This window comes from Poeciliopsis prolifica, unplaced genomic scaffold, assembly GCF_027474105.1.
Source record: "Poeciliopsis prolifica strain line A6 unplaced genomic scaffold, Auburn_PproV2 SCAFFOLD019, whole genome shotgun sequence".
NCBI classification, from domain to species: domain Eukaryota; kingdom Metazoa; phylum Chordata; class Actinopteri; order Cyprinodontiformes; family Poeciliidae; genus Poeciliopsis; species Poeciliopsis prolifica.
In genome coordinates, this window is record NW_026562394.1 from 9489858 (window position 1) to 9511521 (window position 21664).

At 43.8% G+C, this 21664-nt stretch overlaps 1 protein-coding gene across 23 annotated transcripts in view; it reads left to right on the forward strand.

Annotated features, from left to right (window-relative positions):
• Positions 1 to 21081, forward strand: part of auts2a (activator of transcription and developmental regulator AUTS2 a) — a 305230-nt gene extending 284149 nt beyond the window's left edge. For 8 of the 23 annotated variants that reach the window (XM_055043900.1, XM_055043902.1, XM_055043899.1 and 5 more), the window contains 13 exons: positions 6149 to 6698; positions 8234 to 8517; positions 10814 to 11046; positions 11987 to 12031; positions 12991 to 13086; positions 14039 to 14110; positions 14204 to 14233; positions 14875 to 14946; positions 16189 to 16330; positions 16452 to 16553; positions 16629 to 16712; positions 16835 to 17081; positions 17979 to 21081. In XM_055043900.1, the coding sequence (XP_054899875.1) occupies positions 6149 to 6698; positions 8234 to 8517; positions 10814 to 11046; positions 11987 to 12031; positions 12991 to 13086; positions 14039 to 14110; positions 14204 to 14233; positions 14875 to 14946; positions 16189 to 16330; positions 16452 to 16553; positions 16629 to 16712; positions 16835 to 17081; positions 17979 to 19209 (3188 nt within the window). In that variant the 3' untranslated portion in view covers positions 19210 to 21081. The remainder of the gene's footprint in view (positions 1 to 6148; positions 6699 to 8233; positions 8518 to 10813; positions 11047 to 11986; positions 12032 to 12990; positions 13087 to 14038; positions 14111 to 14203; positions 14234 to 14874; positions 14947 to 16188; positions 16331 to 16451; positions 16554 to 16628; positions 16713 to 16834; positions 17082 to 17978) is intronic. The other 15 variants (XM_055043908.1, XM_055043905.1, XM_055043910.1 and 12 more) reach the window with 15 other exon arrangements.
• Positions 21082 to 21664: the final 583 nt, after the last annotated feature.

Genomic DNA, 21664 nt, shown 5'->3' on the forward strand with positions numbered 1-21664 from the left:
CAATATTTATGCAAGAACATAGCGAAGCATTTAAAGCAAACACAACTTTTCTTCTTAAATGAACATTTTGCTTTTTGTTTACATTTTTAACGCAAATACTCTGGTCCTGTAAAATCATAATAATTGTGTGTTTATGACAGCGTAAGGATCTAATATCGGCCTGCGTCTAATACAGGTGAATCTGAGTATTGTTGAGAAGTAAATGTCAGTAAATCAGTTCAAAAAGTGAAACATTCTATACAGCTATGGCATGCAGAGTTATATATTTTGAGTGTTTAATATGGTAATAGTTTGGCAATTAATAATATTGCATTACTCTGATGAAAATGCAAAGGCAATTGTAAGAAAAATTGAGAATTTTCCTTTTAGTACATTAATGCTTTGACCAAATGGAGAAGAGTGCTTACTTGCTAACAGAAGGTGGCTGTTCACAAAGAGACCTAAACATATTCATGGGAAGTTGAGTAAAAAGAAAAAGGTTTTGTAGAACGTGGAACATCTAGTTTATGAAGTGAAGCCCGTCGAAAACATGAATCCAATGCCCGGACCAAACTCCTGCATTCCCTGCATCTTTTAGCTCCTGTATTCCAATCCCACATTTACTTTCATCACCTCTTATGTTGCTGTGTTGGGTGATGTTACATTAGTCGAATGAAACTTCACAGCAATCCTGTGTGTGCTTTACCTAGTAAGTTGGGCACATTCCTGCAAACAGTGGCACAAACATATGTTGAGGATAGCCGAGCAGGCTGTGTTGTGTATTGTCTATCTTGGCAAGCTGTGAAAGAAAGCGGTGGCGTCCTGTTTATTGTTTTCTTCTGTGTGGGAGGCAGGGAGTTCTGTTAAAGACATCTCCCATTAGCGCATCTGCAGGCTTCATTAGGAAGGAACAGGAGCACAGTGCTTCATCAAGGAGCTCTGAGGGGACATAGGCTATGTAAGCCTCTCCCGAGGTCACACAACCACCTACACTTGCCGTTCAATTACAACCCTGATGTCGTCAGACAAAATATGGAGGACGAGCAGGTTTCAGGAATGCTTTCTCCCCTCAGAAACTCTATTGTTTTCATGCTGAAGCTTGAGGACAAAACGTCTTCAGGCATTCTGCAGTATTGGAGACAATAAAACCATTCAGCCAGATTTTATGGAACCAGTTTCTGAAAGCCCAGCACAGAGGGGAGTCCTGATTGTAATTACTGTTTACCGAGACACGCTGATGCAACATGAATTCTTATTCAGTGTGGCGCATATTTAAATTGATTCGACCTGAGCAAACCGTGTGTGTCCGCTTTTCAGCTTCCTGCAGAAAGTGTGTGTGATGCGAGGAGACAGTGGAGCCTCCTCACATCGAGGCCGCCAATTGTTTATCTGCTTTAAGTCCGCTACACTTGGTATGAGCATAAATGAATCGATTCGGGATCAATGTTATATCTGGGGTACGGGCCGGATTCTGCTGATGCTCACAAAAAAAGAAAGTGAGATGGAGAATCGCAGAAATGTTTCTTGTGACAGTGAACAATTGGACCTTTGGAGGTTTCCGACAGCTGTGACGGACAGCTCTGTGGTCTATAGATGTCAGCACTTTTTTTTTAAAGGGATTTTTATGCTGCACGGTGTCATACCATAGATTACTGTGTGGCAACCTGGGGGCCAGACAGTTATTTCCCCTTGGCTTTCGTTTTGACTGAAAGTATTGCCAAAAATTAACCGATTTGTGGGTTATTTCTGAAATATTCAAAAGAAAATGCAGCTGGGGAAACTGAAAAACAATGCTGCTTGACTCACTATTGGCTGGCTTTTGCAAAGCAACCAATCCAGGAGCATCATTCATTTTCCTTGACTGGCTGTAAACTCAGAAGTGACGATAAGGAAAACTGTAGATGTTAGCTTCTGTGGTACATCTGGTGTTTGAACTACATGTAACTGAATAGTTAAATTGCAAGTGGCTAGCTACTACAAAAACCAGGGGTCCACTGCACTGTCAATCCTTTACCCTGCTGTTTAAACATGGTTGAAAAAAGGAAGCATGTTTTTAACTGTAAGCTTCAATATCCCAAAAACCAAAGGCCTGAAGCAGGATGAATGGTGAAAACCTTTACCACTCATGTGTAAGTTAGGAAGGTAAGGTAAATTAGATGTGTTGATTAACTGAATATCAGTGAGTCCCACCTTTGCCTTTCTATGGTATTCCACTCAATTCTCATTTCCCTTCAGTGTTCTGTCTGGGATTTCCCCCACTGAGCTAGATTTCTCAGGATGCATTTCATCCTGGCCAATCAAAAAGGAAGAGTTGTGAATGGTGATGTTGAGTTCCTGCGCTGTTTTTTGTATTGCAGTCTGTCTCTAGTTGTGACATGGCAATGGCAGCGGAGGAAGCGATTGAAGCCATTCAGTCCTTGTTAGCCACGCTTCCAAATATTGAGCAATTAAAGTCAGCGAGAGGAACGTTGAAGACGTTTTATTGCTGGTTAACATTTCGTTCAGCTTGCCACTTCTCTCTTCCCAGAGAGGAATGGTTGCAGATTTTTCCTTCATTGAGCTGGTAAGACAAGGACCACAGGCCCCAATGCTAACTTCATATCTGTAACATAGACACACAGTAGTCAGGGCTTGGCTGCCAGTCCTGTCCCTCCTGTGGTATGTGTTAGGTTGTTGGTTTAGCATGATTTAAGCTATGCGACCCCTGCTCGGTTGAATTCTGTAATGGAGTACGCAACCGCGGAATGCGTGGAGGCGCTATGTCAAGGTGAAACAGACGGAAGGAGTGACGGCCAGGATGGGAGGCTTGGCGTGTCACAGAGGTCTCTGCAGCCATCAATTTGTCAGAACGTCACCTGACTCTCAGCTGGTTGTAATAACCCCGCACATAAACACACATTGAATCCCGGGGATAAGCAAAGCGGTTTTGGCTCAAGGTGATCACTAATGTATTTTGTAGCGAAACAGGTGTTTGGCTGAAAGCTGTTGGTGTTATTGGAATCTGTCTATTAATTATTTATATAAGGTTGTCTGTTTCCAGTGATGACACAAATGCAGTATGCAAAATGCTTAGCTCTTCTCATTATTACCACAGTGCATGCCTAACTGGTGCTGGCATGCACTGCCTCTTGTTGCTCTGTGGCACTTTGTGCAATGAGGGTTTAAAATGTGTCTCAAGTGGCAGCTTGTTAATGAAACTTTGTAAACTGATCAGTCTTTTAACCCTGAAGACTCAACATCAGCAGTAGCTAAATGAATTGCTAAAACCTTTTGGTATATGCAGTAGAATGGGAATCTTTAGGTGAAGTCCTGGGTCAATAAAAGACTGTCAGGTTTTCCAACGATAGTAGCCAACAAGGTAAACGTTGACTATGTTACCCTACTGACACAGTGTTGTCAACCTACTTTACTTAAAGATCAGAAAACAAGTGGACTTTTGAGTTTCCAGTCAAATGGAGTCCAGTCTGGGATGATCAAGCTGAAATTCGGGCAAGTTAAATTTTAATCTGACATTACACAACATCCCACGAAAGAGGTAAGAAGTGCCTGTTCGATGCCACAGTTGAAAACGGTTTTATTTTTCTATCTTTCAGACATATTGGTTGAGCTGCTGTGTACCTTTGAGCACATAGGGAGGTACAGCTAATAGTGAACTGGGCATGGCTTACCCTCAGATAATGACTCATACCCCCAAGTTTATCACTACATCCAATGACATCCAATCTTATTGAAGGACTTGCCTGTTCACTCACACAACCCCAGCTGATCGTTCTAAAGTCCTCCTGCATCTCCTTTACTTCTAAAGTCAAGCTTTTCTCTCTCTGACCACACACTCAAAGCACACACAGGCCTCATTTTCTCGTCTATGCTCTGCCAAGCGACGTGAACTAGTTAGAAACCGCATTACCACTGAAACCTTGAGAAACAGCAAGGGCTCTACGTTCTGAGGATCCCAAGTGGGAATTGCACTTATTTGTTTTCAGGGATGAAGAAGACTGACAAATGAACCCCCGTGGGAGGGAAGCTGGCGGATACTACTCCTTTCTTCTTCTCCGCTCTGCGCGGCCCTGGAGTGTTCATTATGACCAGAATAGACACCTTCTTTTTAGCGTGTTAGCACATTCTCAAAACAAGCCGTGGACCTGAGGGACGCCGGGGTGCAGCGGGAGAGTGGGGAATTCCTCCTCTCCCCCCGTCTGCCGCGGTGAAGTTGTTTGCCGGCAGCAGTCTCTCTTGACCGATAATAACATTTGTAAGTGGAGAAGATTGACGTGGATTAGGGAGACTGCTGCTTACTTGGTTGCTCATGCACATGAGGGCTGAGTGGATGGTTTCGTGCTGAGGTGGTGCACATGACAGGAAAGAAAAAAGACTAACTTTGAAGCTCAGGATGTGCATTTTGAGCAGTTGTTTGTACAAGTAACCAAGCCTGGTGCAAGACTCAGTGCGTCCTGATTGGGATCTATCAACAATGGCCTTCTCTGACCGTTACAATCAAACCAACTTTCTTCGAGCTTCACATCAAGTGATGTTATTTTCTCATCATTGACTTGATTATTTTGTGCGCGTTTGAGGAATCCTTTAATTGTTTCAAGCGCCTGGCTGGACCTAGCGCTGCCTTCGAGATGAAGCTCCTCCTACTGAGCTGCAGTATCCAAGCTTTCCAGCTTCTGCCTAACAGAGGAGCCCTCCAATGCGACTCTCGCAGTCTGCTCCTTCAGACTAGCCAGCAGCATTTAGCAAGCACCTGGGAGAACTGCGCATCTGCTGAGCTCATCATACGAGCTGAAACATTGCTAAAGAGGAACAGTGTTGCGATGACTTCCTAAAAGCAGTTTCAGAGAGAACGTGAGTTTTTAAACGAACCAATTTTGAGCTGTTCATTTACGAAATCAAAGTCATATTTGACATATGTTGAATTTTTTATAACATGCTCTAAAATGGCACCATGTGTCAGGAAAATACATACTGCCCTTTTTTAATAACATCACCACCTGTACATGGAGCTGTGAGTCCTTGCTGTGCATTTCTTTGCTAATGACGGCGCTCGCTCCCGGTGGAGTTGGGCTGGTGGGAGAGTTTTGTCAGGGAGATGGAAGCCCCCAGTGACAGCTGGCTGCTGTCTCCACCCAGGGGACCTGGGGCCCATATACACCTTTTTGGCAGGTAAAGGATTTAGTTGGCTTCAGGAAGTGGTGGGGGAGGGAGAGCCCCTTGCCAGAACCCCATGAGGCCCCGGGAGCGTTAATTACAGTTTATGTATGCGCTGTCATCCCCCATGAGCCTCTCTGCCTCTAGAGCTGACTGCTGATGTCTGAGCACTTTGTTCTGTTGGATGAGGTCCCTGCAGAGGAATACCCTGGATGGAGCTTATTATCTATTGTTCTGTGTGGCTTCAACAGCACAGCTGTTATTACTCTTTCGCTGGATTAATTTGCATGTTAGTGTTTTTAATAGCATGTTTGCTGCAATTACTGACGTTTTATCAAACAAAATCTCACCAGACTGACTAGAATGATCATACGTAATCAGTTACTTCACAGTCAGTGTTTCTAACCTTAGCTTAACCGTTGCTCCTTGTGTAACAGCTGAAACCTTCACTGTTATTATACATCAGGGCTGCAACTAACGATTGTTGTAGTAACCAATTATTCAGAATATTAATTGATTAATCAGCAAAAATTTGATTCTAAAGATTTTTAATCTAAACAATCTTTTATATAAGATACATAAAAAATAGAAGTATAACATTAAACATTCATCAGATGGATCTGTTTGTGTTTTTAGTGAAGTTGGTGATGACGATGATGATGATGGTGATGATGGTGATGATGATGATGATGATGACTGATTCTCCATGTTTTTTCTGAACCAGATGCAGGGGATTATTGTTTAAAACTTATTGCAATTTTTTTATAAAAATGAATTGTACAGATTGTAAGGGAAGTATTAGTGAGTAAAGTTTAAATTAAAAATTTATTTGCTGCCAATAATTACCAGAATTGTTTATAATAAATATCTGACACAATTTCATGTCAGATATTTCTATTTCATCTGGATTATGAATTTATTCTAGTTCTTGTTCTCTGTTTATATCAGTTTTGGTCCAATCGTTTTTACTAAAAGTGTTTTTTTTTCCTGCTTCGTCTACTTTGTGTGTTTTTCATAGGTCCAGATTTTGGCATCAATGCTCTTTCCACCAATGGCAGCCAGGAGCCTCACGGCCCGGGCCTCCTCAAGGTTTCAGGCCTAGAACGGAGTCAGGAAAGGAGTCAGGAGAGCTGCAGGGACCCTCAGCTTCCTGAGTCCACCACCTTAAGTCCAGCTCTCGCCTTGCCGCAGCCCGAGGTCTCCGTCGCCCAGACCCCGGCCCCGCTGCAGACCCCAACAAACAGCTCCGCCCAGGCTCCGACTCCGGCCCCGCCTCTTCCACGCTCCGAGGCTCCCGCCGCCCCTCGGACCCCTGCAGCCCTGCCTCTTGCCCAGAGCCAGGAGACCTCACCGCCTCCTCTTCCCCGACCCCAGCCACAGCCAGAACACCCTGCCCACACAAGACCTCAACCAACACCGAGTCTTCATCCCCACCCTCCGTCCCCCGCCCTTCCTACCCACAACCCCCACCAACAGCACCCCAATCAGGCGGGGCCTCATCGGCCCCCATCACGCTGCCACCCCAGGCCCCTTTCTGCTTACAACGGCCTCAACCTTAACGGCCACAGGTAATGCATCAAAACATCAAGATCTCAACATTTCCACAAACGCTGAGCTGAAAGCCTTTCTGGCCCGGCTAATTTAAGCTGGTGGTGTCCAAACTTTTTGGACTTTGTCTAAAATCTCTGAGTTAAATGCACTTTTTTCCAATTAAAAAACATGCTAAGAAACTGTAAATATTACATTTTTGTGATTTAAACATGCATTATTTTTCAAAAAGCAAAGTAGAAATGAACAATTTTTTTTTTCAGGTTTCAAATCTTTTCAAACCTGTTAGTCTGATAGACTTGGTTTGATTGGGGATCAAAGTTGCAACTTTTGTTACATTTTGTTGCGGTTCACATTCACACTGCATTGTGTCAAACAAACCAAACCCTTTATAAAAGCTCTGAACAAGACATGAATGCAACTTCCTCCTTCACAAAATATGGAGTGGCGTCAGATTTTAGCGGATGTAGGATTTCTCATTTGTCTTTGGATTGTGGTATCTTTGGCTGATGCCCAGAATCGTGATCGGCCAAAATCAGAAGCGGCAGGTCAGGCTCTTTGAAGATCAGTGATTGCTGATCAGCCAGACAACTGTGATTAGTGCACCCCTACTTCGGACACCCCTGATTTAAGCTATCCCTTGGCTACGTTTGACATTCCTCAGCTGTGTTTTATTGTGTTATTTGTGGTTTACATTTCTGAATGGGAGCAGAACTGAAATAGCCATGCGGTCTAAATATCTAAATCCTTCACTGTAAGGATTATTTTCCCCATATTACATAAAGCCTATTGTAGCTTTCCAATTTATCTGTTCAGACAAAGCATAATCAAGCTTGATTTATTGTCCATGCGAGTCCACTGGGTCCTTTACGGCTGTTGGTAATCTAAGACTTCTTCAGAATCAACTCGGTCCCATCATCAGCTTTGCCTCACGGGCTCCTGGGACTTGGCTTTGCCCGCTCCTCGCTGCGCCAGCTCCAAAAGCCTGCCAGCATGGCAACACGGCCTGGCACCCGCTGTGAATAATCACGGCCGGGGCCCACCGAGAGGAGCGAGCGCTGCAAATGAGCTTTTAGGCTTAAAGCAGGGAGCTGCGGAGACGCAGGCTCTGTGACTGCCCCTGGGGAGAACCCACACACACCACAAAAGGCTGTTTGCTAACATGCTTGCGCACGCTCTCTATCCCTCTCATCCCATTTCTGATGCACATGTTCCCTACCTGGCTCTGGAGGAAGTGCTTTAGCGGGAGCTGTTCAAAGACAGATGCTCAGTCTGTGGTTTGCCAGTGGCGCTTCATTTGCATCCGAGGGTGTTGCGAATTTGGTGTTTTCACAGATCCGGTTAGCCCTGGATTCTGTGAAAACACCAGAGTGAGGCAGGGAGGAGATTGTAAATGGAAGGCAGCGGAGGTGTGAAAACAGCGTACTGGGAATTGAATGTGGAAACAGATGGAGACGCGGGGATGTGCAGTAACAAGTGTTAAATTTGTCTAATCGTGCCTGGCTTAACTTTGGCTTCCTTCTTCCCTTCCTGCTTTTTCCATTTCCGCCACCAGCAGCAGCAGCAGGAGCAGCACCCCAGGCACCAAGCTGCACGGATCCTCTGCTCCCGCCTTGCACCTGTCCAACCAGCCGCCTGCTCCGACAGCCGCCGCCTTCCCTCTGTCTCTGGCGGCCAACCAGAGCGCCCCCCACAGCTTCCCCTCTGCGCTGCAGTCCTCGCCACATCCTCATCACCCCAATATGTTTGCGACTCCAGCAGCATTGCCTCCACCACCACCACTGACATCGAGCACCCTGCCGGTAACTGGACATCCCACTGCTGGGAGTGCCTATTCAGGTAGGCCACAAGCTCCTTTGGAAACAATGTCGCCCCCAAGTGGTGTGTCAGGGGACTTTCCCATAAAAATAAAAACAACATTTTAAAAAAAAGAAAATAAACGTTGCATGACATTTAGAATGTTTTAGGATTTCAAAGCATCTGATCTAGAAATATTAATATTTTTATCATTCCAGATAGTGGGGGAAAATAAGGACAGATCTATTCAGTGTAATTCTATGCTATCTGCTCTCACAGGAATATCTAAAACGTGGACTGGGTTGAAGTACACTGCTCAGAAATGACTTAAAACAAATTCTGAAACAGGAGAGGTATTTATTACGTCTTTAAAAACATAAATAGGAGGAGACATAAAAGGTAGGGGCCATAAAACCAAGAACCACCACTGTACAAACTGACAGCCAGGGGACTTTGCAACAGTCAGGTCAAATGTCATGACACAATGAAGAGTGTTTATTTCCATTTTCACCAGCAAAAATGTTCATGAGGAAGATGCCAATTTATTCTGTGCAGAATAAATGGATTTGGATTTTGCTAAAAAAAAAAAAAAAAAATTCTCATGAAGCGTTTATGAGGAGAAAATTCAACCAAATAAAGTTGAAAATGAAAATGTATATCGCAACAGTTCACAGAGGAACAGAAGTGAACAGGTTGTCCTGGAGGAGAGAGTCTCTCACGTCAGAGTTTGTTGAATTCAGAAGTTAATTACTAGGACACCCATTCTTTCTCCACAGGCTGCATAAAGATTATTAAAACAGCAGATGCTGCTGCCTCAGAGGGGCCACGGTGTGTGCAATCAAAAAAGCGTTTGACTGGTCAGACAGACCGCATCAACTTGAGCTTTGCTTAAATTCAGCGTGACACGCCGATGACCCTGTTCCATTTCCTGCTTCTTTCTTCAGTTGATTTTTTTGTCATGGTTTAGTGGCTTCCTGTTAATTGCAATGATGTTTTTACATCTAATATCATTCAAGGCATAGGGAATGTGCAGAAATGATGACTCTGGAGCAGTGTTAGTCTAATACATCCTTAAGTGAAAATAACATATTAAGATTGGACTCCTTCCAATATTGCTGCAATTTATCTGATTAACCAGCAAGTTACGATATTAACAAAAGTTGTCCAAGGTGCAACTGAAGACTTTTCTGAAATGAAAGTTATATCTTACTAGAGAGATAAATAACATGAAATCACACAAGTTAATCTATGGACTGTTCCAAAGTACCGACAGGGTCTTTCGGTGTGGTTGTTGTTACTTGGGGACCGGGTTCACACTTGCTATTTTTAGCAGCAGTGGAGTGTTTAAAAAAGTTGAAGAGGCTTCCAGAACTAAAATTGTATTTCATACCACATGTCACGGCATGTTTGTGGTTCGTTCAATCCAGAGCCAGAGAGACTTTTTGCAGTTATCTGGAAGACTAAATGTAAGGGAACATCACAGCTTTAGTAATGCTGGCTGCTCTAAACTCCAGTCATTTCTCAATAAATTTGTTGAAGACAGTTTCAACTTCTACTCTGTGATCATTCTTTGTTTTACAGTGAGTCGACTTTCTCTCACACACACGGTGTGACGTCACCTCTGCTCCTAGCATAAATCGTTAACAAACGTGTCACTCCACAGTCTGTCTGGAAAGCACAATCCGTACCATTAACTCATTTGCGCATCTGCCGAAAGCGATCCACCCAGGAGGATATTTTTATTTCTTTTTTTTGTTTGTTTCTATTTCACTGCGATCGTAAAAATAAAGAGTACGAGTTAAAGAGAGTGGCAACAAATATAGATTAAAAAAACAATAATAAAGGTGGAGTGATAAGTTTGCTTCCCATGAACAAACTGGATGCAGTTTTGTACAGTCTGATAATAAGAAGTCATTTTAAAAAATGTGCGCATTATAAAAGTAGAGGTCTTCTTTGGTGAGTCCACCAGAGGGCGCATTGACAGCGTGAGTAGTTATGCAATTTTCCACTGAAGTTTAATATTTAAATTGTGACAATCATCGTCCGTTAATTAGGTATTTTTATAGCAATTTTTTTTTTAATGACAGAAATCAAAGTGTGATTTTACAAATATTGCATAAATCTGCCTCGAAAGTTTTAAGTTTGCATCTTTCAATAATAACGATTTGTTGTTCTTAGGTGAGTTTGTGTTTATTATGGATCACACAACAGAGTAAAAAGTTTTGATTGATTAACATTCCAACATCAAGCCAATACTAAGTGTGTGTCCGTTTTCCTCTAGAGAACCTGTTCCTTCAAGTCGCCTGATTCACAAACCGGCTCTTCCTCTCGTTTCCAGAACAAGACCTTCTCCGTCAGGAGCTCAACACCCGATTCCTGGCCTCTCAGAGCGCAGACCGCGGTGCCTCGCTGGGCCCACCGCCCTACCTGCGAACGGAGTTCCACCAGCACCAACACCAGCATCAGCACCAACACACCCACCAGCACACGCACCAGCACACCTTCACGCCCTTCCCCCACGCCATCATGCCCACCCCAGCACCACCCATGGTGCGTACCCCAACCAGAAATGTGAGGATAAGTAGAACACGCCGTTGTTGGGTTCAAGGGTTTTCAGGCCTGTGTTTTAATGATCGCTGTTATAAAGGGGGGAGGGTGGAGGCGGTTTGTGGTTGTGAGAGCAAAGATTTTACACCATCTGGACATGGTGTGCCAGCAGCATGCTGCGGTGAGCTGTGGGGTACTGAGGGTTCCCTGTCGGTTTCTTCTATGATGACCATGTGTTCGCTACAGCAGCTCCTTTATTCTCACAGAAAATCTTTTTTCTCTCTTTATTTCTTTTTTTTTTTTGCCGTTTTTTCTGGCAAACTCTGAAACTCCAGGCTTTGAGTGCTGTTATTTTCTAAATTGGAAATAAGTCGCCCAAAGCATGTTAAGTTCAGAGCCAGCTTTCAGAACATAATACACTTAATTCATTCTGAATTTAATGACATCATTTGGTCCCGTTTGGGGGTTTTCATTACTGGCAAATGTGCTGCACCAGAACCACTGCTGTCTGTTAGGGACGACCACAGGCAATGGGTGCCCGACATAAATACTCACGCATTCATAACTGCGTGGCCCGCAGAGCATGGGCTTGGCTCTAAAGATACCTCAAAGGCATCATGGCGAAGCCTCTGACAGCTAATGAGGCCATAAAAAGCCTCTTTATGGCCACAGTGTTTAGTCTCGACTGTGGAAATGTCCGCCCTGGGCCTGCAACCAAATGAGAGCCAGCCCACACTGGTTTACAAGGTCTTCACATGATCACAAGCAGGGAGAATAAAAACAGGCTGGCGTTGAGGGCGGCTTAACTCGAATCTTATTTCCCGTCTTCGATCTTGTTTTGTTTGCATGTCCTTGGTCCTCGAATGTAGTTTGTTATGTCTGGAGTCCCGGTAACACACACGTGAGCCGTTTGACCTCTCCTCTTTACACTTCTGTACTCAGCTCTCTTTCGTTTCTCCTGCAGTTTGACAAATACCCAACAAAAGTCGATCCCTTCTACAGACACAGTGTGAGTTTCCCTACTGTCTACTATCTCAGTGTGCAACTAATTGTTGCTTTCCTGTCATACCACTGCTCCTGTTGTCGCTCTGTGTGTGTGTAGCTGCATTTCCATTGACTATTTAATCATGCAATTTGATTTTTCAAGCATAAAATCACTTAATGCGACAAAAGTGTGTCCAATTTCAAAACGGCCTTGGAAACCGCCTCATCCTAGTTCCAGAACTTTCAATCAAAAAAGTTTTTCAAAATTGTTGTGTTTCTATTAAGCAAGTTCGTTTTCAAAATGTCATATTGCGCAGTGGAAACACAGCTACTGACTGCTTTCCTTTGCCGCAACATTTCATCCTTCAACATCGCCTGTAGTTGCCACTTGTGAAGCAACAGCAGAAACCAGAGCATGAGATTTTCTATCTCTGCAAGTTGAGAATTATATCAGGCATAACCTCTACCCTTGTGTGCCAACGCTGTTTGTCTTCATTTTTTTCAATGCACTGTTTTTAAAGCTGACAAATGCTTTGAAAATCGCTCAAATCCAGAAGCCATTGTTTACATAACTGCTGCATCGCTCATGGTTAAAGAGCACAAACTGAAAAGTGATGTGTTGGACCAGAGCGGGGCGTAGCAAGTGGTCGATTAAACATCCATCGCTAAAAGATAATATATGTAAGCCTTTGGCACTTGTTTGGTTTGCATGCGATTTGCTTGTATTGCAACATTCTAATTTCCATATCAAAGGGATGTTTTCCTCCAATTTATTAAATCTAATGTAAACAAGCAGAGAAGAGTGTTTTTACATCAGTTGGTGGAACATGTCAGCAGTCACGCTGAGCCGTTTAAATCCACAGAACTCCCGAGTTAACGTCAGTCTGCTGAATCTATCTGAATATTAACTGTTTGCTCCATCTCCTCACCCTGGTGGAAACGTCCATGAACCTTCTCTCTTTCTTTTTTTTTTTTGGTCTCCAGCTCTTCCACTCATACCCTCCAGCCATGTCTGGCCTCCCGCCTGTCATTCCTCCCACCGGGCCCTTCAGCTCCCTGCAGGGAGCCTTCCAACCCAAGGTAAGACACCAACAAGAGTATCGCAACGTCTCACTTCAAATTTATTAAAATGTCGACAATTTTTCTGTTTGTTTGCTTCCTAATATTTTTTCTAGTCACTCAAATTTGTAGAGATGCACCAATCAGACTTTTATGGTCGATATCTGATCGTCTTTGGCCAAACATTACCAATATTTCTATCCCTCCTTAGGAACTTTGATGTAAGAACACATAAGAAGGGCATTCCAAGATATTTTTCTACAGTGGGGGCAGAGGTGACATCATGTTACGTGTGTGAGAACAGAGCTAAGGTGTATTTAGTGTTAGAACTTAAAATAGGAAGTTAAAGGTGTTTATACTATTTTGGACAGCCTTGGCTGCTAACTTTGTAATTACCAGGTGTCGCCTGTGATACTTTGAGTGAATTTACCATCACTCTGAGATTCTCAAAAGCCTGCTAACATCTCCAAATCCTGTTTCATGACGTACAAAGAGGTCAGAAGCTCAAAATAATAAAATGTGGCAAGTTAGCTATGGTCCATTCAGCCTTCCTGTTGGAAGTCTTGGTTGCTCTCTCAATCTTTTGTAGTTTGAATGAACCACAGAAATGTCTTGGCATCCGTCCTACATTTATCACAAAAACTACATCTTCATTTTGAAAAAAAACTTTTACATCTCTGAGCTTTTTTTGATTTCATTTTTAAACATATTTTAAGTCTGTTTTGCATAACCGCCCAAAAAATCATCAGTGCCATTAGCATTTAGGTTTGGTGGATTCATAGATCGAAAAAGGTCAAACTTTTCAATCATCCAATTCTGGTCACCCGTCACCATTTCTTAACGCATCTCTAAACATTTCATACTGTCAGGGTTTTTTTTTGTGTGTGTGCGTGTTTCCTTTAAATTAGTCACAGCCTACCACAAATTACATTCAAAACTCTTAACCGATCAATCAACATCGTTTGCATTGTAGACCTCCAACCCGTTGGACGTGTCCAGCAGACCCGGGGCGGTCCCTCACACGTTCTTACAAAAGGACCCGAGGGTGAGAACGTGTGCTATGGTCAGATTCATGTTTCAACACTAAATAATGTCACTGTGGAGTCAGTTTGCATCTTTTTCTCTGTCTGTCCTGTAGTTAACGGATCCGTTTCGGCCCATTCTGAGGGTGAGTCATCTCAGTCCTTGCATTGCTGCGAACACACAAACAGCCATTATACTTTAAGAGTTTTCTGATTAGCTTTAGACTGAGTGGTGGGTGGTATCAATATCAGATGTGTTTGGAGGTAAATGCAGAATCAGGATTTAGAAATCTTTATTTTTCTCTCTCTCCCAATAATATGCTCAGCACAAGGCCATGAAAAAAAAAGCTATAATCTGTTGTAATTGCCCCACCACCTTTGTTTTATAACCAATCATTGTAATTTTGTTTCACGGCATCCAGTCTACAAAATGTGCACGGACTAAACGAGTGTTGCTCTTCCTTTGGAATGTTGTATAAGGAGTCGAACGTAAAAAGTCCTTATTCAAGCAAATCTGAGCCGTGATTAGATTTTCAATCTGGAATGTCTGTCCTATAACAAAGGAAAGCTGCATCGATGCAAGTAAAAATTGAAAAAACTTGCATGTCGATTTATTCCTCAATTGTTCAACTCTGTATCACAGCTAGTAATTTTAATTCCATACAGTGAAATTAGAAATATAATATTCTTAAAGGATTACTTTAAGATGAAGTTTTCTGCCGGGCGTTCTGCGTGTTGTGGTTGTTTATTTGATGGGTTAGTGACTGTGTTTGTCTCGTGGCCACAGAAACCTGGGAAGTGGTGTGCCATGCATGTCCATATCGCCTGGCAGACGTATCACCACCAACAGAAAGTGAAGGTGAGAGCTCATCTAACTGTCTCTCAATAGTTCCCAACCAGTTTTGATAGTCGTTAATAATCATTACCTTTCTGTGAACTGAAGTCAAATTCATGATATCGAAGTTATTCTAAATGCTAGGTGAGGCATATCGGCTCTTTGTTGGGTGGGCTGGCAATGCAACAAGCAGCTTCATACAACACAAACATTTTTAAACAACATGCTTGACTTTTGTATGTCATCAGAACTTACTTTTACTTTCCATGCCTTAAGTCCGAACTGAACTTGGAAAGAAATCTTTTTCAGTTTTCTGCTCCATCTTCTTGGAACCAGTTGCAGCAACATATGAATCTAAAGGCGACGTTTTTTTTTTTTTTTTTGCTGATGTTGAGAAGGAATTATCTGCCTTTAAATGTTTTAACTCAGCAATCTTTTTACTCATTTATTAATGACTATGTTAACTTTTTTCTGTTTTCTGTCTGGACAAAACAGAAAAAAAACTCTGTGCTGCTGCCAGGCTTCTCTTGTAAAATAGCTGTTTAATATAATGGGATTTTCCTGGTGAAATAAAGGTTAATAACAGTATTATTAATAATAATTGTCCCTTTGGAGGCTGAACTTCAAGCACCTCTTGTATCCATTAGCGAGATCTTGGCAAAATGCTGGGTATTTGACTACTTTGCTAATCAGAAATAATAAAGCTCAATTATGTTGGTTGGGTTTCCTGCCACGGACTTGGCTTTTATAGTCTTGTTTAAATGTTTCCAGTTTTAATGTGTTTGGGATTATTGCTGTGTTGGAACACCTAATTGTGAAGTTTGAACCAGCTGTTGATTTGAGGTGAAGTTGAAGAGTTTTTGTTACCCCCCATGGTGCTATAGCTGAATAGGGTCTTCTCTTCTGCACTGTATCCTCTCCTGACATTACAATATAAAACTGGAAACGGTATTTGTTTCCTGTCTTGAACAGCATCATTATTTGGTCTGCCGGTTCAAACTTGGACATGGTTAGGTGTTCCGGTTATCTCACAAGCGCACCACAAGTGGTTTTGGGGATAAATGAGGCTTACAAAAGCCTCATTTATCATCAGCCCTGTTGAAAATATGCAGAGTGACGTCACAGACCAGCTTCATGGCAAGAAAACACCCAACTTACATGAAGTCTACCATTTCTGAAGATAAGAGTGGTCATATATTCAGTCAGAGAGAAAACAGAGGAAGTCCCGTCTAACATGCGTTTCTGTGTCGATCTGGCGTCTTCCAGCAGCAGATGCAGGTCGACCCTCACAAGCTAGACTTTGGCCTCAAGCCCGAGTTCCTCAGTCGACATCCAGGCCCCAGCCTGTTTGGTGCCATCCATCACCCAAGTGACTTGGCACGGCCTGCTACGCTCTTCTCTGCTGCAGGTCGGTCGTATATGTCATGTTTAACAGTAGGAAGCAGCTTTCCTATTGAGTCGACTTTTATTAACAACAATCAGCTCTAAGTTGGTAACATCATGGTGTTTGGTCGTCTCGTCCTCTTCAGGTCCTACCCACCCATCAGCTGCTCCCTTCGGCCACCCTCCCCCTCATCCAGGAAACTTCCTCACCCCAGCATCACACTTAGGCAAGAGGACTCTCCCCTTTGGTTTGTTCCAGGAAATGAAACATTCCCTTGTTAATTAAATGTGAAGTAACATGTTATTTCTGTGCCTCGCCACAGAGCCTTTCAATAGGCCGTCATCGTTTGGAGGACTCGGGTCTCTCAGTTCATCGGCCTTCGGGGGGCTTGGAAATCCAGCACTCAGTGAGTTTCAGCCTCGCGATGAGCAGTTTGCTACGACGTGACGCATCAGACACCGACATAGAGGAGAGAATAATCGAGATACGCATTTAACTTGTGTCCTGTTGTGTTTTTTCCACGTGTTGAATCCCTAACAGCGGCCAACTCCGTGTTCGGCCACAAGGACGGCCCCAACGCACCGCAGCACTTAAACAGCAGCAACAGCAGTCACCAGGAGCCGTGGAACCGCCTCCACCGCACGCCGCCCTCCTTCCCCACGCCGCCGCCCTGGCTGAAGCCCGGAGACTCTGAGAGGAGCGCCTCAGTCAGCTCGCATGAGAGGGATCGGGACTCGGATAAGCGGGACTCCGTCGGTAAAGATGACAAAGAGAGGTGAGTGCTCCAGAGATGTCCAATTAGTCTCCATTTCTTTATCTTTTGAGAGAACAAAAAATGGACCATTTGCACTATCAGTCAAATTTTCTTAGCAATCACTAATGAACTCAACAAATGATCCAACACTTTGCCATAGTCATTGTCTGGTCTTCACATTCAGCTCTTCTCCACTGATATCAATGGTACTGACCGTAACAAATATTTAAAGTTGGGGTGAGCCGATAAATCAGCCCTGATCTCCTTGATGTTTTATGATTGTCATTTTGCCGATATTGAAGGGTCTATTCAACCGAAGCTGGACAGCCGATGTACAATCACATGATTGTGGACCGAACGTATTCAGACACATCTTTGAACAACGTAGACCACTTTGGGGGACACTCTTCCGGCTTCTGCTTATTCTATTTTGCTTTTATGAAACGGTCACAGAAAGAGCGCCACATATTTCTGCAGACAGAATCCTCCTTGGACAACAGTGTTGCAGTTTCCATTAGCCATTTGTTAGGCTTATTATTATCGTAGATGTAGTGAAGAACCAATTCCTCATTATGTCACAATGACAAACACATTAGGTCACAGTGGAGCGTGCTTAACAATGACACAACTGTTGCCAACTTAGCAACTTTTCTGCTTTATTCAGGGGCTTTTAAGTAAAGAAAAAAATAATCTGTAACAGCCAGAATCGGCCGATCAGGTTTTCTAAAGATTAGTGCACCCCTAGTTTAAAGTGAACCGGAGAAAAACTGCCAAAGTTCCCTTTTAAGAGGTGTTGGCCTTTCCTCAGGTAAAACGATAAGAATGTATCTAACTTTTTTTTTTAATAAGTGGAGATGTAATTATTCTGGGTTACTGTGCTGCAAGCTAATGAGGACGACTTCCTTTGTGTTCTTCTAGGGACTCGGTAGAGAAGCGCCAGCCAAGCCATCCATCCCCGGTCCCCGTCCATCCAATCAACCTCCTCGGCCACACCCGACCCCCTGAGCACCACAGAAACCACCTGCCTCCCACTTCTGGGGACCCTCAGAGGGACAAGGAAACGAAGGCCAAAGACAGAGAAAGGGAGCACCAAGACTCTTGGAAGGACAACGCAGATGACCACAAGCTTAAAGACAATCAGCACAGTGACAAGGACGCACCAGTCATCCATGATGGCCGAGTGTCTGAGGACAAGGTGACCAGCAGGGGAACCACGTCGCCCTACGTTCGGCAGACCAGCCTGGAGCGTCCTAATGGCGGTCTGAGCAGGGAGGTCCTGGAGAAGAAGGCGGAGCCACCATACGAGCAGCAGAAGAAGAACAGTGAGATCAAAGTGAAGGAGGAGAGGAAGGAGGAGCAGGATGGGGCAGTAGAGAGGATCAGTGAACCCCCGACACAGGCACCCTCCACTCCAACGCTCCACCCACCCTCCTCGGTGCCCGTTCCAATGGGAATGCCAGGGGTCCACCCCATCAACAGCATCAGTGGTCTGGAGAGAACTCGTGTTGTGGCCCCCTTCATGGGTGCCAGCCCCCTTCCTGGGGCTGAGAGGTTTCCCTATCCCGCTTTCCACTGGGACCCAATGAGAGACCCTTACCGAGGCCTGGACATCCACAGAAGGGACCCTTTGGCCAGGGACCTTCTGCTGAGGAACGACTCTCTGCACCGGCTTGCGGTTCCACGCCTTTACGAGGCCGAGCGCTCCTACCGGGACCGGGAGCCTCACGACTTCAACCGCGACCATGTCCATTCTCTGGCCCTGGAGCAGCGGAGGGAGCAGGAGCGCGCACAACTGGAAGAACGCGACCGCCTCAACATGCTCAGAGAGGACTACGAGCACGGCCGCCTCCATCCCTCCATGCACCATCCGGTCCTGGACGGACACCTTCCTCACCCCGCCTCGGGCCTTATGGGCCCGGGGCTCCCAGGCATGCACTACTCCAGGGTGAGCCCATCAGCTGCAGCAGCCGCTGCTGCCGCGGCGCATCAGAACAGCATCTTAAACAAAACGCCACCCACAGCGTCGCTAAGCGCTCCCCCGCCTCTCATCCCGACCCTGGGTGCCCGGCCCGGTTCCCCCAGACGGACTACTCCGCTGGCCACAGACATCAGGGACAGACCGACTCACAAAGACATCGAGGCGCGATGAGTTGTGTCGGCGTTCCCGTCAGCCCAGTGCCTCACCGTCACTAAACTCACACCCAGCACTTAGCTTTGGACAAAGCGAGACTGTAACATAGCTGTGAATAATTTATGTAGGCAGACGTGTCTACACATGTTTTTGTATAAAACTAAAATGAAAGGACCTTTGTTTTTTTGTTGTTGTTTTTTTTAGTTTGCTCCATGGTTTTGTGTGTTTATCCTGTATAGCAAAAGTGATGTGGAGTAAGACTAAACTTTGGAATGTACAGCTACTTTAGCACTGACAGTCATGTAGATAATGTACAGTCGCTGTTGCTCACTCTGTATGGATTGAAAAATCATGGTACAAATATGCAAAAGAGTGTTTCGAAAGCTTTACTTTGACTAAATGTAAATCTAGAAGTATTAAGGCTTTGATTCAGAATGTGCTTTTTGCTATTTGTTTTCTTTTCAGCATGTTCCAGATACCCCACACCCCCACATACAACTATGCAAACAAACGTCTGGGCTCCTGTTCTGAAAGCTGGCCTTCTCAGCGCTGCTGATCGTGCACCAATAGAGGAAAAGATGGCTGAATTCTCTTCACCACACAAAATTCATAGTGAAACACACAAGCTTTAAATGGGACCTACTATGCTTCCTTGATCAGGTTACGATAGGTCAGCGCATGTTCGTTACAAAATCACTCCTGAATAAGGAGACTTTATGCTGTTTTAGAGCTTCGTCGCTTTAAATCCAAATAAGCTTCTGCTGTCCACGCCCCCTAACTCAATGTTTACACTCACAAGAGAAAATGATTGCAAACTGATGCACAATTATATTACCATTTGTCTTTGAAAAGCAGAAATGGAGCCTCCTGCACAAGCAACAATAGTACACCAAGTGGTTTTGAGATTGTAAGTCAAAAACACTTGTCTTTTCCAGCAGCCATTGCACAGCCCATACTGTGGTAAAACCTCCTGACCAAACATGATGAAGATCAGGTTCTGGGGTTGGTCTGCTGATTTGTGGCGTTACATTCTGAGGGTTTTTGAAATAGATCCTTTACAAGACACCAAAAAACATTAACTTATTGCCAAAAACTGGCTGGATGTTTTCTTTTTTAAGCACTTGGGCTGTTTTTAAAAGTGCAAAAACTTGCAAAAATGTGAAGTTGGCATAATAGGTCCCCTTTAACTGCTCCACGTTCTCGGATTCAACTAAATGATCGTTTTTAAGAATGATCCTATCATTGTAGTGACAATCTGCATTCCTGTATTGAATCCTAAAGTATTTTCTTAAATGTAGCTTCTCAATGAATAGTTTATTTTGTCTCCCATCGTTCTGGTTCTGGGGGGGGGAATGCAGCCCAGTCAACACCAGGAAGGCACGTTAGCCCAGCTGATGGTGTGTAAAGTACATGTTTCGGGAATGAAGTTCTGTTGGTCGGACAGTGTAATTAAGTGCTTTCCTAAGTTGTCATACCTACAAATACAAAAAGACAAAAAAAAAAAGCAAGTCTGAGCTACGGGCCGTTCGTTTCTAACTCGCAGAGATCTATTTTAGTAGTTCCTGAAGGTTTTAGTTGTGCGCTTCAAAAGAAAAACAAAAAAACAAACAAACAAAAAAAAACTCTGTGATATCATGTTGTGCAGTGGGTTTTTTTTTTTAATCTATTGATAAAATTGTCCACCAGAGCCATAGTGGTTAGTTAATGCGTAATGCAAAAAGATTGTTACCTGAGAAACTCTTTTGCTGTTTACCGTGTACAGAGGGAGAAAAAAAAAAACTTTCTAGCTCATGTACAAAAAAAAAATGAAGCGACTGAATCTTCAGCATGTTCCTCATTTAAACTTGTGATATGTAAATTGTGCCATGTTATTAAAAAATGTGTACTTTAGCTGTCTTTGAGCCATTTTGTCATGTTGCAACCGAAACAAGATCTGCTGAAGTCACCCTCAATCAGCACAGTGAACCCCGGGAAGTAATCACACCGCTTCCTTTGTCCCACATGTTGTTCTTACAAACTGTATTCAATTAATCTCTCCTCAAATTTTTACGCACTAATAACTAATGAAAATTGTGGGGGAAAAAACATTTTTGAGAGTACTTCAAATGTATTAAAAATGAAAAAAAAAATCAAGATCACATTTATGTAAGTATTCACAGCCTTTGCTTAATAGTTTCTTGGTCCACCATTGGCAGCAATTTATTCATCGTCGTGAAATCAAAGGAACTGCCTGTAGACCTCTGAGACAGGATTGACTTGAGGCACAAATCTGGGGAAGGATCCAGAAACATTTCTGCTTCCTCCATTATCATCGATCGATATTGAAACCAGCAGGATTCTTCCTGAGCAACTTTGTAAGAAAGTCCTCAGTCAGAGAGGAGACTCAATGGTCAGTCTTGTCAGAACGCCGGTGCAGAAAGAGGGGAACCTTCCAGAAAGGCATCAATCCACCAATCAGGCGTGAATAGATCAG